General features: G+C 36.8%; 1 protein-coding gene across 1 annotated transcript; it reads left to right on the top strand.

The window, feature by feature from the left end:
• Nucleotides 1-5,538: 5,538 nt before the first annotated feature.
• Nucleotides 5,539-12,014, top strand: LOC127658340 (protein S100-A16-like). Its single transcript, XM_052147580.1, has 3 exons — nt 5,539-5,696; nt 10,159-10,286; nt 10,842-12,014. The coding sequence occupies exons 2-3, from the start codon at nt 10,167-10,169 to the stop codon at nt 11,004-11,006; spliced, it is 285 nt and encodes a 94-aa protein (XP_052003540.1). The 5' UTR covers nt 5,539-5,696; nt 10,159-10,166; the 3' UTR covers nt 11,007-12,014.
• The last annotated feature ends 1,778 nt before the right edge of the window (nt 12,015-13,792 follow it).

Here is a 13,792-nt window from a genome sequence, read left to right as displayed (position 1 = left end):
ATTTTCTCATGAGCTACTTTAACTTTTACTTGAGTCAATTTCCATGAAGGTAACTTTACATTTACTCAAGTATGACAAATGGATACTTTAAACAACACTGACTGTTGCCATTATTCAGGGAATTGTCCATACTCAGACTGCAAAAGGAGGGAAGATGTGCTTCCAATCATTGTGTTCTTGTTAGCAATGGTTACATCTAAAGAAAGATATGCAGCCATCATTGTTTTGCATCAAAATGGCCTCACATGCAAGGAAATTCCTGCAAAGAATATTGCATGCACAGTGAGGCGAAGGCTTTTGGACAATGGCCTGGTGTCAAGAAGGGTAGCAAAGAAGCCACTTCTATCCAAGAAAAACACCAAGGACAGACTGAAATTCAGCAGGAAGTACAAGGATTGGACAGCAGAAGACTGGTGCAAAGTTATTTTCTCTGATGAAGCCCCCTTCCGACTGATTGGGACATCTGGAAAATCGATTGTCTGGAGAAGAAAAGGTGAACGCTACCATGAGTCCTGTGTCGTGCCAACAGTGAAGCATCTTGAGACCATCCGTGTGTGGGGTTGCTTTTCATCCAAGGGAGTGGGCTGTCTCACAATTCTGCCCAAAAACACTGCCATGAATAAAGAATGGTATCAAAACGTCCTGCAAGAGCAACTTCTCCCAAAGATCCAGGAGCAATTTGATGATGATCCATGCATTTTCCAGCATGATGGAGCACCACAAGAATTTCACAAAACAAGAATGATCTCTATTCAATACTCACTACTGCTAGGACAGGTAATTTTACTCAAATCAAACTACCTTTTTTAAGAAGTAACAGCACTTGTGTATTATTTGATGAGTATTATTTTTCAGTACTCTATCCACCCTTGCTGAAATCCATGTAGCTGTTGCATCTATAAAATGACAGCCCTCTAGTCTTGATTGATCTTTGAAGTTTTGCCCAAGCTAACAGCCTTTGTTCTAGATAGAATGGAATTCCAGTGTGATTGTGAGAATGGCTGAATTCTTTATTGGGCAGAGAACAACACAAAAATTCAGGTGATCCACATGCAGAAGCAGCAATGTGTCTGGTATTACCAGAAACTGAACTTTAACCATGGAAAAGTTGTGCCAGACGGACACACGTACTTCTGTTATCTAAGCACAGCTGTCAGCATTTCTCTGCTGTTTTAAGTAGCAGTTCGATATAGCTTTGCTTGCTGGTCTTCGGTGGTCCTCTTCTTCTGCCTAAGAGGATAGTTGGAGAGATTTGGTAGGCAGTGGTACAGGAGGAGGAGAAGAGTTGAGGGGGTGGATGGAGAGATGGTGGAAATTAAGTATGATGCCTTTGGAGGAACAAGGCTACCCCAGACTGAGGCTGTCTTCACAACAGAGACTTTGAGGTCAGGTGTTTTTCTTTGATCATGTGAAATTAACTACAATAAAAACATCTCAATGCCACTTTTATTTTTGAGTTTACATTGTAAAAGTTTACACTAGCCTGCAGAAGTATTTGTGGTCAAAAGTATGTGGATACCCACAGAACACACCCATATGTACTTGTTGAGCATTTTATTTCAAAACCATTTTCATTAATAGGAGGTTGCTCCTCCCTAACATCTTCCTCTTTTCCAGAAAGATTTTCCACTATATGCTGAATCATTGCTGCATGGATTTACTCCCAATCAGACACAAAAGCATCAGTGAAGTCAGGTGCTGATGTTGGGCGATGGGGTCTGGCTTGTAGAAGGCATTCTGATTCATCCCAAAGATGTTCAGTGTGGTTCAGGTCTGGATATTGTGCAGGCCAGGGCCTCATTGCCACAGAGTCACCATATTCTGTAGTATTACTATGGGATGTTCACATTCTTTTTCTTGGAATAGTGTTTTAGTAGTGATAATCACTCAACTGTAGCTCACTCAGCTCAACTGTAAAACTAGATTGTCAAGACAAAATTTGATGGTTTCAAAAAGCCTTGACTGAAAGTTTTAATGGACTGAAATTTGGTGGTAAACAGATATCACATATAGTCAGACAGACTGTCAAATATATATATATATATATATATATATATATATATATATATATATATATATATATATATGTATGTGAGAGAGCAGATTAAAGGCATAGTGTGGGCTTGTATACATAAAATTATTTTGACAGTTGGAGTTTGAATTCACAAACATTATTTTGCCAGAAACCAAGGAAAAAAAAGAAAAGTTTTTAGAATAACAGAACTTTAATTCTTTTGTAAATACAACATAGTAATTTCTTGTAAAACATCTTCTAGGTGGGGAAAGGTATAGTGGACAACAATGCAGACAGTATCTACAGCAGGCAGTGCACAGTTTGTTTGATTTGTCGCTGGTATCTACGTAGTAACTGGTGCAGTCTGGAGATGAAATTGGCTAACCACTGGCTGCTGGAAGAGCAGATACAACGTCTCATCGTCATCTTCATCAAACACATCTCTGCCTTTGAGCTCCCTGCTTTCCATTGGTAATTAAACCTTTTTACATATTATGGAACTCTTTTTAAAAAGATTGATTCATTGGTTTAAAAAATAGCATTATCATTATGCAGTATTCTGTAGTTTGGCCAGAATGGTGAGATCCTGTACATATCTGGACTGGCCAAAGGACGAAGGAGATAGAGAACACTCCTGGGATCGTCTTAAGAGGAACATTGCAGAGGAAGACATGGTGAGAAAAAGCGATGGGGTAGGGCATTAGCAAGTCTCTGAATAACACCAATATTGCATTAAAAACAACCTCTTACCTCAGGTTGTCAAGATGCGAATTATGAATACGGTGACATTAAATAATATGACAAGTATCGAAGCAGATTCTTGAAAAAAAACCATGCACATTGATTAAATTACATTTGAAAAACTATTATTGAATTGTTTTACAGGATGCTTCTTGAAACTACAGAGTTAAACTAACAGTACCAACAAGCCACAACATCTTGAAAGAACAAGAATGGAATTGTGTTGTCAAGTTGCAGTGATAGAACAAAACCCTCTCCCGCATTTGAAAAAAGGATATTGATACTGTACTGTACATTAACCTGTTAATTTAATGCATTTTTAAAAATCTATTGTTTTTTTTTTTGTCTTTAATTGTCATCTGAACTTGATTGTTACATTGATAAGATGAATACGAGATTATTGCTCTTGTGAATAACTTTGTCGTCAATGTCTCAGTGTTCCTGCACATCTATTTACATTGTGCTATAGAAAACAGATTTACAAGCAATGACAGTTGAGTGACTCTTGCAAAAATATTAAAATAAATTATCTTAAAAATGTTATCCAGAAGTTGTTTTCCTAAAGATTCTGTGCCACTATTGTGTATTATAACTTTCTAGGACAAAAGACTGCCAGACAATGGAGGGAGGGAGATGGAGAAAGAAGGAGAGCTGGAGAGAGGAAGGAATAAAACAATTCTGTATGCTAGACTTTGAATTCATAAACACTCAACCATTTAACCACATGCCCCACCTTTGGTGCTAAAATGAACTGCAGAATAGAAAACATGTTTTCTGTTCCCATTACTAAGATGTTTGATGTTGTGTTCCTGATGGAAATCCTTTATAATTCACAGAGAGGGAGCAGAAAGTGTTAAAGAAACAAGAATATCTACATAATGTTCTAAAGATTGTTTGGACTGTTTTAATACCTCAGCAAGACACTCTCTCAGGCACAGACATCTAGATTTAGAATAATATATATATATATATATTATAGACTTTATAATTTCTTTAGGAACCATTTATAGTCATCTTCCCCTGCTGTGTAACAACTGGACCCTCATAATTCTAGCAATAGCCCCTTTCAAACACCAGAGGGCAATGTTAAACAAAGAGGCTTCTTTTGTCTTGGTCTGACAAGACAACATGTTTTTAACATGTTTATTAAAAAGGTAGTAGGATACATCCAGATGTATTCTTTACCTGGGAAGATGTGCTATCCATGTAATATTTAATATAGACCATCCTGAGAAATAAGCAGAGAAGCATTCCAGCTTAAACTAGTAGGACAGAGATTTTCATAACAACGGCCAGACTGATCTTACAGTGGAATCAGAAACAGTAGGTTGACTTTTCTTTCACTAAAATCGGTCTATGATTACCAAATTGCGAAACAATGCCCCCAGTGGCCAAAGCGGTAAGTGTTGTGAATGGGCACATGTGAGCTCCATTTTCCGGGAGTAATGTCCATGGAGGGTGCCAAAAACAAAATGTGAAGTGTGTTTTTTTAAAAGGCAGTAATAGAATGAAGAGGAATACATATACTAAAAACTGAACACCCCAACCCAAACCTAACCATCAGTGGAGTCAAAATATGTCATGTTAGAGGGAAAAATGCAACCTCCAAATCGAGCTTGTCACTGATTATGGAAACGCGATTACTTCCTGTTTCAATGAGTGAGCTCCAACTGGGCTCCAGTTTAAATCCATAAGAAAGAGATCAATATTTAAGTTCTTTTTTTTACTAAAAATCTCACATTCTGCTTTTGTTTTTGTCTATTTGCCTTCTTTGCGCGTATCCCCACCTACTGGGCAGGGAGGAGAATTTATGTTAAAAAAAGGAATTAAATAATGATGTGTTTCTTACCTACACTAATCATATCACTTTTGAAAATATGGATTAAACCACTGGAGTCATATGGATTACTTTTATGCTGCACTTATGTCCTTTTTGGAGCTTCAAATTTCTGGCCACCATTCACTTGCTTTGTATGGACCTACAGAGCTGAAATATTCTTCTAAATATCTTTGTGTTCAGCAGAAGAAAGTAAGTCACACATCTAGGATGGCATGAGGGTGAGTAAATGAGGAGAGGATTTTCATTTTTAGTGGGAACTATCCCTTTAATTATGATATTAAACAGTGCTTTTCCAAGGTAAACAAAACTTACATATTACCTTCCAAAACAGATACTGTTGACTTAGTGAAGACGGTGTAGTAGAATCACTGAACTGTGAGTATTGTCTTTGTAAAGCACATGTTTCCGATGATTGTGTTCTGGTATGCTAGTCTACAGCTAAGCAACAGTTTTCTTTTTCACACAAACTCTCTCTCTCTCTCTCTCTCTCTCTCTCTCTCTCTCTCATACACAAATTTATTTTTTTTACAGCACAATAGGGTAAAAATTACTACTTAATCTTGTTTGATAAAAATGTCAAAGCATGTTGGCCTAAAAAGGTGTGGCTGGATGATGATCTCACTTTGCCAGTGACTCACTAAACCTTTTGGGCAACAACTAAGTACATGCTCCTACTTGTGATACACTCACTCAGCAGTTATTTAGGCATGGACCATAGAGTTTACATATAAACCCATAAATCAGATAAATACATCATAGCCCAAATCATTAGATGTTTTAGAATTTAGATGATTAGAATAAAAACGAGCAACGTTTTATCATTTACCTTCTAAAACTCACCTCTCACCTATTTCGCAAAGTAGGAGTAGTTTTGAAAGTCGGCAAACTTTTAATTTTCATGGGAGCTTTGTCCACCAAACATCACTGTTGAGTAATTTCTCTTGTTTTCCCCACCCATAAAGTTCTGAGCATACGCCCAGCGATTTGATGAAAAAAGGCAACTTGGGAAGATAGGAATTCACGGAAGAGGCATTTTATAGGCATCTACTGATTTAGAAGAGGCAAGAATCAGCAGAAGAAAAGTTTGTTTTACAAAACTAGGTAAGTGTTCATATGATGCTAAGAGGTTTGTGTGGAGCTGGATATTATTGTTTTAGACGAAATTTGGTGGATTTGCTTTAGATTGAGACGATTTACGGGTATTATAACGAAATTTTGAATAGGATAACGTGAAAACTATGATTGGGATAGCCAACACCTCATTCAACTTGTTCTATTGTTGTGAACAAAGAACTTGGGGATCACATTCAACCAGCGTTCCGTAAATAAACTTTCATGTCCAATGAAAACGTGTCACTTTCCGTTCTATTCTGCGTGAATATCTCAATCCTTACGAGGGACCGCAGGCTCATTTTGTCCGTTGACTACAAGTAGCTTATCCAATTCTATGTCGAGGTAACTCTACTCCGCCTATCTTTGCACTGAAAGGAGAAATCAGAAACCTGCTGTTTATTAATTCAGTATGTTTTCTCAGAGCACAAGCTCGCGTCTCCTACAGCAAATCCTCCGGTTTAGGTCAATAGAATGATCGAAAAGCACTGCAGTCGACATAGCAGTCGAGCAAAATAGGCTACCTCAATGTCAGCACCGACAAGGCCACCACAATTCCGTTAATTATGAATACAGAGCTGGCACTGATGGTGGGTCCGATAACCCAGGGCTGCTCGAGGCAACTTGTTCTGCGTTGTCTTCAAGTGGTGCCAGTTCTCTCTACGTTCAGGAAATCACACCTGGCGGAGAGAAATAACGCTTCTACGCACAAATTCACTCGAATAAGATCGAACATATCGTAGGCCTATAGATTAAATACATTGTCAATGGTGTGTGATATAAGTTTACAGTTAGCCTATATTGAATGAGAACATTCCTGTTTAAGGGGCCATTCAGAACGCTCTGCGTCCGCTCGCGCTGCTTTTATTTTATTTGTTTATTTTATTAATAAGTTTAATTCTAATGCCAATTAGGCCTATACGAAAAATTACATATAACAAATTTGTCTTAAAAAGGCCTATAAAAACAAGTCCTCTAGTACACTTTTAGGCTTTAAATTTTTTGATTATTTAATGTAAATTTATGACAGTATAATTTGTATTATATGTTTAAAACATTACTGACCATAGTTGAGATGAGATTTTTAAAACGGCTTCTGAGGGAGTGACAGAAAATTGGTCCTCTTCCCTCTTCTGACTGCTGTAATCCACTGCGCTCTATGTTTTTTTCTTCTGGTGGATTTATTTATTTGCTTTTGCTGGATTGCTGTTGGTGCAATGGGTGAACAAAAATTGTATTTGCTATCTACTATTCAGCTGAGCAACCACTGGGTAGCGCCATGACGATTCAAATTGCCTGTTTTCTGTTCTCGATAGGCAGTTTAAGGGTGCTTTCAGACTGGCAGTTTAGTTCGAAACAGTGCACGGTTCGCTTGAAAAATTGGCAATGTCAAAGCTGTGATGCGGACTGGGGTTTTTACAATTTTTACAAATGTAATACCTTAAATATTTCATTACCTGCTTAGAATATATGCCAATGTTAGTGAAAACACTAGAAAAACAGTTGAATCTTGGAACACTTCCGAGTTCAAGAAAAAGTTGGATACAAGTTTACCCTGCTATCGTTTACTTCTGCATTCCAAACCTGGATATGTGGAAAGGGTCCATTAAAATAAATCTTCATTTGTAATACACTGAAGAAAGAAAGCCATTCAATTTAAAGACGACATGAGAGAGAGTAAATTATGAGATCATTAGCCTATTTTTGGCTGAAGTAATCCTTTTAGAATGTTCTGTTTTGAAACCTATCTGTTGCATTTTTAGCTAAAAACATCTTTGGTCTGAATGACCCCTGAGTCATGTTAGGGCAAGGAACTCTGCAGATTGACAATCTGTTACTGAAGTGTGTGGGAACAACTGGAAGCAATAAGAACCACGCCCTGCCTGCACAAGTACAACAGACATCCTATTGTAAAACAACGCCTTATTCAGGGAATTACATTCTCATCTTCATTCTTTACATTTTCACCTAGTGACAGAAAAACTATAGTTGGGCTTTTTTTCAGTCAACATCAACATGTGCCAACCACAAGTGGCCTGGAGTGACATCTAGAGGCTCAAGGCTGGTATGCAGTTAAATAACCTTAATGTAGTTTTTGCATCCTGGGGATACAAACATTTGTGAAGGTGGGGGAGAATCAGTAAGTGGGAAAAAATTATTAAATAGGGGATCCGGGGAATTCTTTTGTCATTTGACTGTATAAAAACTCATCCAGCAACTCTTTATCAAAAAGTAACATGGCAGCAGATGCCAGCCGACCTCAAGTCTAATGTCCAAACTTAATTCAATGTTATTTACATAAGTTAAACAAACTGTAAATTTGAACATAATAGTAATATTTTGGAAGAAAAACATGAAAGTGTATTATTTTGGCCGTGAGGATCTTTATTCTCTTGCCCTTTTAAGAGTTAAAGAGAGTTTGTGCAGTGTGAGCAAAGCAACTGAGATTTTATTTTGCCACTGTTAGTTCTATATTTAGCCAAAGAGCCAACAATTTTTGTATCATGATTGTAGCACTAACACAGGTTTGTTAGAACAAGTCTGTCCTAGTACTTTTCAGCTCACCGTTTGCATGCATTTCTGTTTGGCAGCTATAGTGAGTGAATAATATTGCATGGGCTTGGTTAATGTCTGAATTTTACACCACCTCATTACATGACCGTTTGGGCTCTTTGGGACTAATCACTCACAGCACGGTGAGTGACGGTTCTGACCTAGTCTGAGCTTCAGTATCACTCCTAATGATGTACATTTCAAGTTTCACATACATGCAGATTACCAAACAACATAAACCAGTAGCAACACAAAATGCCATTATATCTAAGCAAACACAATCTTCTCGTTCACAGCCATATTTTGCATACAAATGGATAATCTTTACCTCCACAAGTCTCATCATGCTTGCTTAGATAAATTAGATTATCAGGTAAATCCACCTGGTCTCCTTAATGTTATATTCATCCTAGCCCTGCTCTTTTCTCTCTCTCTCTCTCTCTCTCTCTCTCTCTCTCTCTCTCTCTCTAATTAGGTTAATAGAGATGCATCAGTAATTGGCAGGATGGCAGAGCACTGGTGTAGTGTACTAATGTTAGTGGTGTAGTGTAGGTATTCAGGTGTGACGTCTGTCAGATGGAAGATTTACCCTTTTGGCCTATAGGATTACCTCTGTGTCGTACCCACATCATAATCACACACATTTTGTGTATGTGAGTGTCATCTGTATCAGGAATTGTAACATAAAGTGTTAGTATGTTATTCAAACATACAGTATGTCTAACAATCCAGGGCTTTTACCTACTTTGAGAATGCATCGCTATTTTCTCATGTCAAGTTAGCTCTAGGAGTCTGTTTCTTGTATATGTGTAGATAACATGAAATATTTAGTAAGCCGACATGTTCTGTTGGGTGACTTGATGTATCCTATTTTAAACAGCACTTTGCTTGTATTAATTTTATGCATGCAGATTTTATGATCTCATATTACAGTAATTGTGAGATAACATGGCATATTTGTACTTTTAAAAGTATTTTTCTCACCACAGAACCATTTTAAATGAACTAGCAAAGGCAAAAATGTGATTTCAAAATGGTAAAACACTAAAAAGAAATAGTGACCCTTGCAGTTACCAGTCCACCAGTTACCAATTACCAATAGTGACCAGTCCAGTTGCATTTTTAACCTAAAAGCACACAAAATGTTGGTTAAAAATGTACAAGGCATGTAATGCGTAATCTAACCATTTGCTTTAAATGCAATTTTGCTGAATTCTAAAATTCTTCCAGTCATTTGTGTTTCACTGTACCTTTTATTTGTAATTGTTATGAATCCTCTTGCATGGATTAGCCTGCTAAATGTCACTAGAAGGAAACCCAAATTAGATCATTAATTATTTGAGAGTCTCAAATATGTGACGGGGACTACAAGAATATGACATACAGTAGGCTACACTTCATTGCTTAATTTGTTTGTGTTTGAAGGGCAGGTAAAGAGGAGTATTCATCCAAGGAGAAAGGTCTCTGTGTGTGTGTAAGCTTCTAAGAATGTGTATGTTTGTTGTCAGAAGAAAGAGAGAGAGAGAGTAACAGACTGGTAGCAGGCAACCCCAAAGGTAACATGAGCCTGTGGCCTGAGTAGATTGGATGTCTGTTAAAGATCCTAGGTTCCATTGTCTTGTGGTATACACTCTACAGCTCCACACGCTCCTCCTCTGCTTCTCTCTCCCATTTCCCTTCTTCATGCTCTTTAATTATTCTAACATCATCCCACTCCTCAGGTCACTCATTTTCCAGACAGATTCTGCCCATCCTTTTCGTTATCCCAGTTCCTAAAATGTAATTTACTAACATTTAGGCTCTGTCCTTTAAATACCTTCTTGTCAAGGGAAGGAATCAGATTGTATATTTTATTCTCTCCTCTCATCTTCTCAACTCTCCTGTCCTTACTTCTGTACAGGTACAGATATGGAAAGTGCCATTAAGACGGTTGTTATGCAGTACCTGTCTTCAGCACGGGGGAAAGAGAGCCTGAGTGGGAAGAGTTTCCAAAAGTTAGTCCAGGGCCAGCTGGGCAACATCCTGGCTGTAAGCAGCTTCTCTGAGTTCTCACATACAATGGGGTTCAACAGTCCAATTGAAAGTCTGGGATTTAAAATCTAATATTAACCCGAAAAGAAACTTTTGGATTTGTGATTGTTTTCAATTTGAGAAATGTTAATTATTTTTACAGTATGTCAGTATGTAAATGCAAAAATAAGCATTGTTTTCAAACAGCTTTCCCGCTTTCTCCTCACCTCTGCCATTGATCAAGCAAACGGATAGTCCTGCCTCGAACTCAAACTCTAACCATTCTTTGAGTCAATGTTTCTGTGTGTTAGACAAACAGAGCAATATTTTATTATGCCCCAGAAACACAGTGTTTGCAGTTTTCTTGGAAATCAGCCTGATAGGAGAAAGTATTTGAAGAAAAGTTACATATTTCGTCTTTAAAGGAATAGTTCACCCAAAAGGAAAATTCAGCAATTATTTATTGGCTGTTTTATTGAATGAATTATTTATACTGTCTCCATTCCTAGATGCCCTTAACTAGTAAGCAATGCTAAATTGTTGACGATGCTGCATTCTCTCTGTTTCACTCAGGACACAGACAGTGCTTCATCAGTGAAAGACATGATGAAAGGACTAGATGACAACAAAGATGGGAAAGTCAGTTTCGAGGAGTATCTGAGGCTGGTGGGCTACGTGGCTAACTCAATGAGTGAACAGAAAGCACAGAACAACACAGCCAGTGGACAACAGGCCTAATCCCAAAAGCATTGATGGCATTTGAATTAATGACACACTGACACTACATGTGTCATTCTGGAATCTTACATAATATTCATGGTATATATATATATATATATATATATATATATATATATATATATATATATATATATATATATACAGTATAATATTTGAAATTGATCTTAAAGTATAATGGTCTCAAAAACTTTTAAAGTTTCTGCTATTACATTGTACTTAAAATACTGTTTACATATATTCAGCTATCATGAAATGTTACTCCAGAGGCCAGGTATAAGTGCTACATAAAATCATTCCTTTTGTTCCACACGTTGTTGGCAATTTTATTTTGATTGCATTTTATAATTTTTTTTGCTTTTGTCTATTTTCCATGTAACATGCATTCATTTCAGGATTTATATGTGAATATCACTTAGTTATTTTGCAAGCAGCACAAGATGCTTGATTAGTGCATACTATATTCAAGTAATAACCAAACTGGAATGCCAAAATCAAGGTAAAACGAAAGTAAATGGGGCCAGTTCCTAAACATTAAAATACACACTGTACCAAAAGTATAGCCATTGGATATTAACAAAATATATGTAATAACATTATTTTAGAGTGATAAAATTGCTTACTAACCTTATCTGTGTCAAGTTATATCTGATATCATAACTCTGTTGTCATGACAATTATCGCCTGTAATTCTGGGACTGGATGAAGTCGCTTACTTCGTTATATCACACTAACATTAATGTAACACTCTCAGTATAATGTTTAAACTTTGTGGCTATATTTAAAACAATATGTATTTTAACGTTTTTCTTATGTTAAATAAAGACGGGACGTGTTGAAATTTTTTTTGTGAAAATCAACATTATGCCACAATGCTGCAGATGGAGCATAACATGTGTGAAACACAAAAAAGTTTTTTAAATGAGAAGATGTAAGCACTCTGCATATATGGAAAATGTTTTTGGTATATCCTTTCAATAAAACATGACAATAATGACAAAATCCAAATTTTAGCTGTCATGATTCTTTTTAAAAGAACATTTAGCTGTAACCTGCCATACAGAAACGCATTTCAATAATAATGTATAAAAGTTCAAATCACACTAGCATATGGTTCTTATGTGGTGTAAGTTCACTATTGCATCAGATGTACATCCATAGCTCACCTGAGTCAAATGTTAAACTGTTTGACATGTACTACAAGGTAAACAGCATGTTGCTCTAGGTACTACCTGTACCCTTACATGAATACATTAGTTTTTATGTGCACAAACGTTGTGGGTGTTGTTTGTCTTTCTTGTATATGGCCATTTGTGCGTATGCATGCATGTGTATGTGTTAACTGGCAGATGTGTATGGACACTGTTTGCTTAATGATGAATTAACACCTGTGCAGCAGTATCAGGTGTGACAGGATCACTTAGTCAGATGTTCACTCAACATGTGCACACACACACACACACACACACACACCTGATAGTGAATCAGCACCTCTAAAGACCCTCGGCTGTTAGAAACCACATTTGTGCCATATAACCTTGGCTGGCCTGTAACATAATCAGTCTTCAGGCACCTGAGCCCATTTCATCTTACGGCATATGTGCCATGCTTATAATTCGAGAAAGGACATCAAGGCACTAACTTACATGATGATAAATATATTTACATTTATGAAAAAAAAATTACAATTATAATATATATATGTATATATATATATATATATATATATATACACACACACACACACACACACACACACACACACACGTAGTCGTCAAAGTGTTTTGAACTATCAAAGGTAAAGCTGAAGATGCTTGGAAAATGTAAAGATAATTTAGAATGTGTCAATTTCAACAGTCCAAACTGTTATATCACAATATCAGTGTTGACACTGTTGTAGTTTTGGAGCTTGATTGATTTTATGTGATGTTTGTGTCATCGATTACAGCATATAAATCATTTAGAACAGGGTGCTGAACTGTTCTCTCACACCTCTAAAACTTTAATGTGACAAGCACCGGTACATATAACTAACCTTTAGGATCAAACAGATCTATTTACCGAAAAGCTCCTCTTTCAGTCCAGCCCAGGTCATCAAGGTGTGTTTATATACAGCAATTTCATGGTAAATCATCATATGAGCATGGACTCATGCAACTATTATCATTTAATGACACAATAAAGTCTCATACCTGTGTATTTTGCACATTTAAAGAAAATGGCCCAATGGCATCCTTGTGCTCCTAATTCTAAGCTTGTTTTGACACATTCTGTATATTGTCACTCACATAACATGTATGTATTAACACACGCATAAGACGAGTCAAATAATGACAATCAATCATTGGTGGACATACATTTAAAGTCTAGGCCTTCAGTGTGATTCATATAATTAAGAAAACACAGTTTCACAATGAATAATACACACTATACCTTTGGGCATACATTATGTCACAGCTAACTAGTAATACCAATTTACATTTTAAAAACACGTCCACGCACGAAAGCCAGAACTTGAAACGACACTCAACTGTAGCATGACTGTTTTGTGAACTTCAAAAAACATAATTTTACATATGAATCTACCAAGGAGGTCTATAATACCTTGAAAATTCAAACAAATAATATTTGCGATTAAATGTTCATTTCGTCAGGGTACACAGTTATGCTGCGTTCCATTCAAGTTGGATGTAGGATAATCCTTTTTGATATCTCCGACCATAAATGTATTCCATTCCCAGATATTTGAAACTGCAAAACTCCCGTTAGCTAAGCAGGTGTTTGTC

This window comes from Xyrauchen texanus, chromosome 17 (assembly GCF_025860055.1).
Source record: "Xyrauchen texanus isolate HMW12.3.18 chromosome 17, RBS_HiC_50CHRs, whole genome shotgun sequence".
In the NCBI taxonomy this organism is placed as follows: Eukaryota; Metazoa; Chordata; class Actinopteri; order Cypriniformes; family Catostomidae; genus Xyrauchen; species Xyrauchen texanus.
The sequence above is the reverse complement of the archived record's forward strand: the minus strand, read 5'-3'. Positions and strand labels throughout refer to the sequence as shown.

Coding starts and splice junctions, on each gene's coding strand:
- LOC127658340 (XM_052147580.1), top strand. CDS start 10,167: ATGGAAAGTGCCATTAAGACGGTTGTTATGCAGTACCTGTCTTCAGCA. Junction 10,287..10,841: donor AGCTGGGCAACATCCTGGCT/GTAAGCAGCTTC, acceptor TGTTTCACTCAG/GACACAGACAGTGCTTCATC.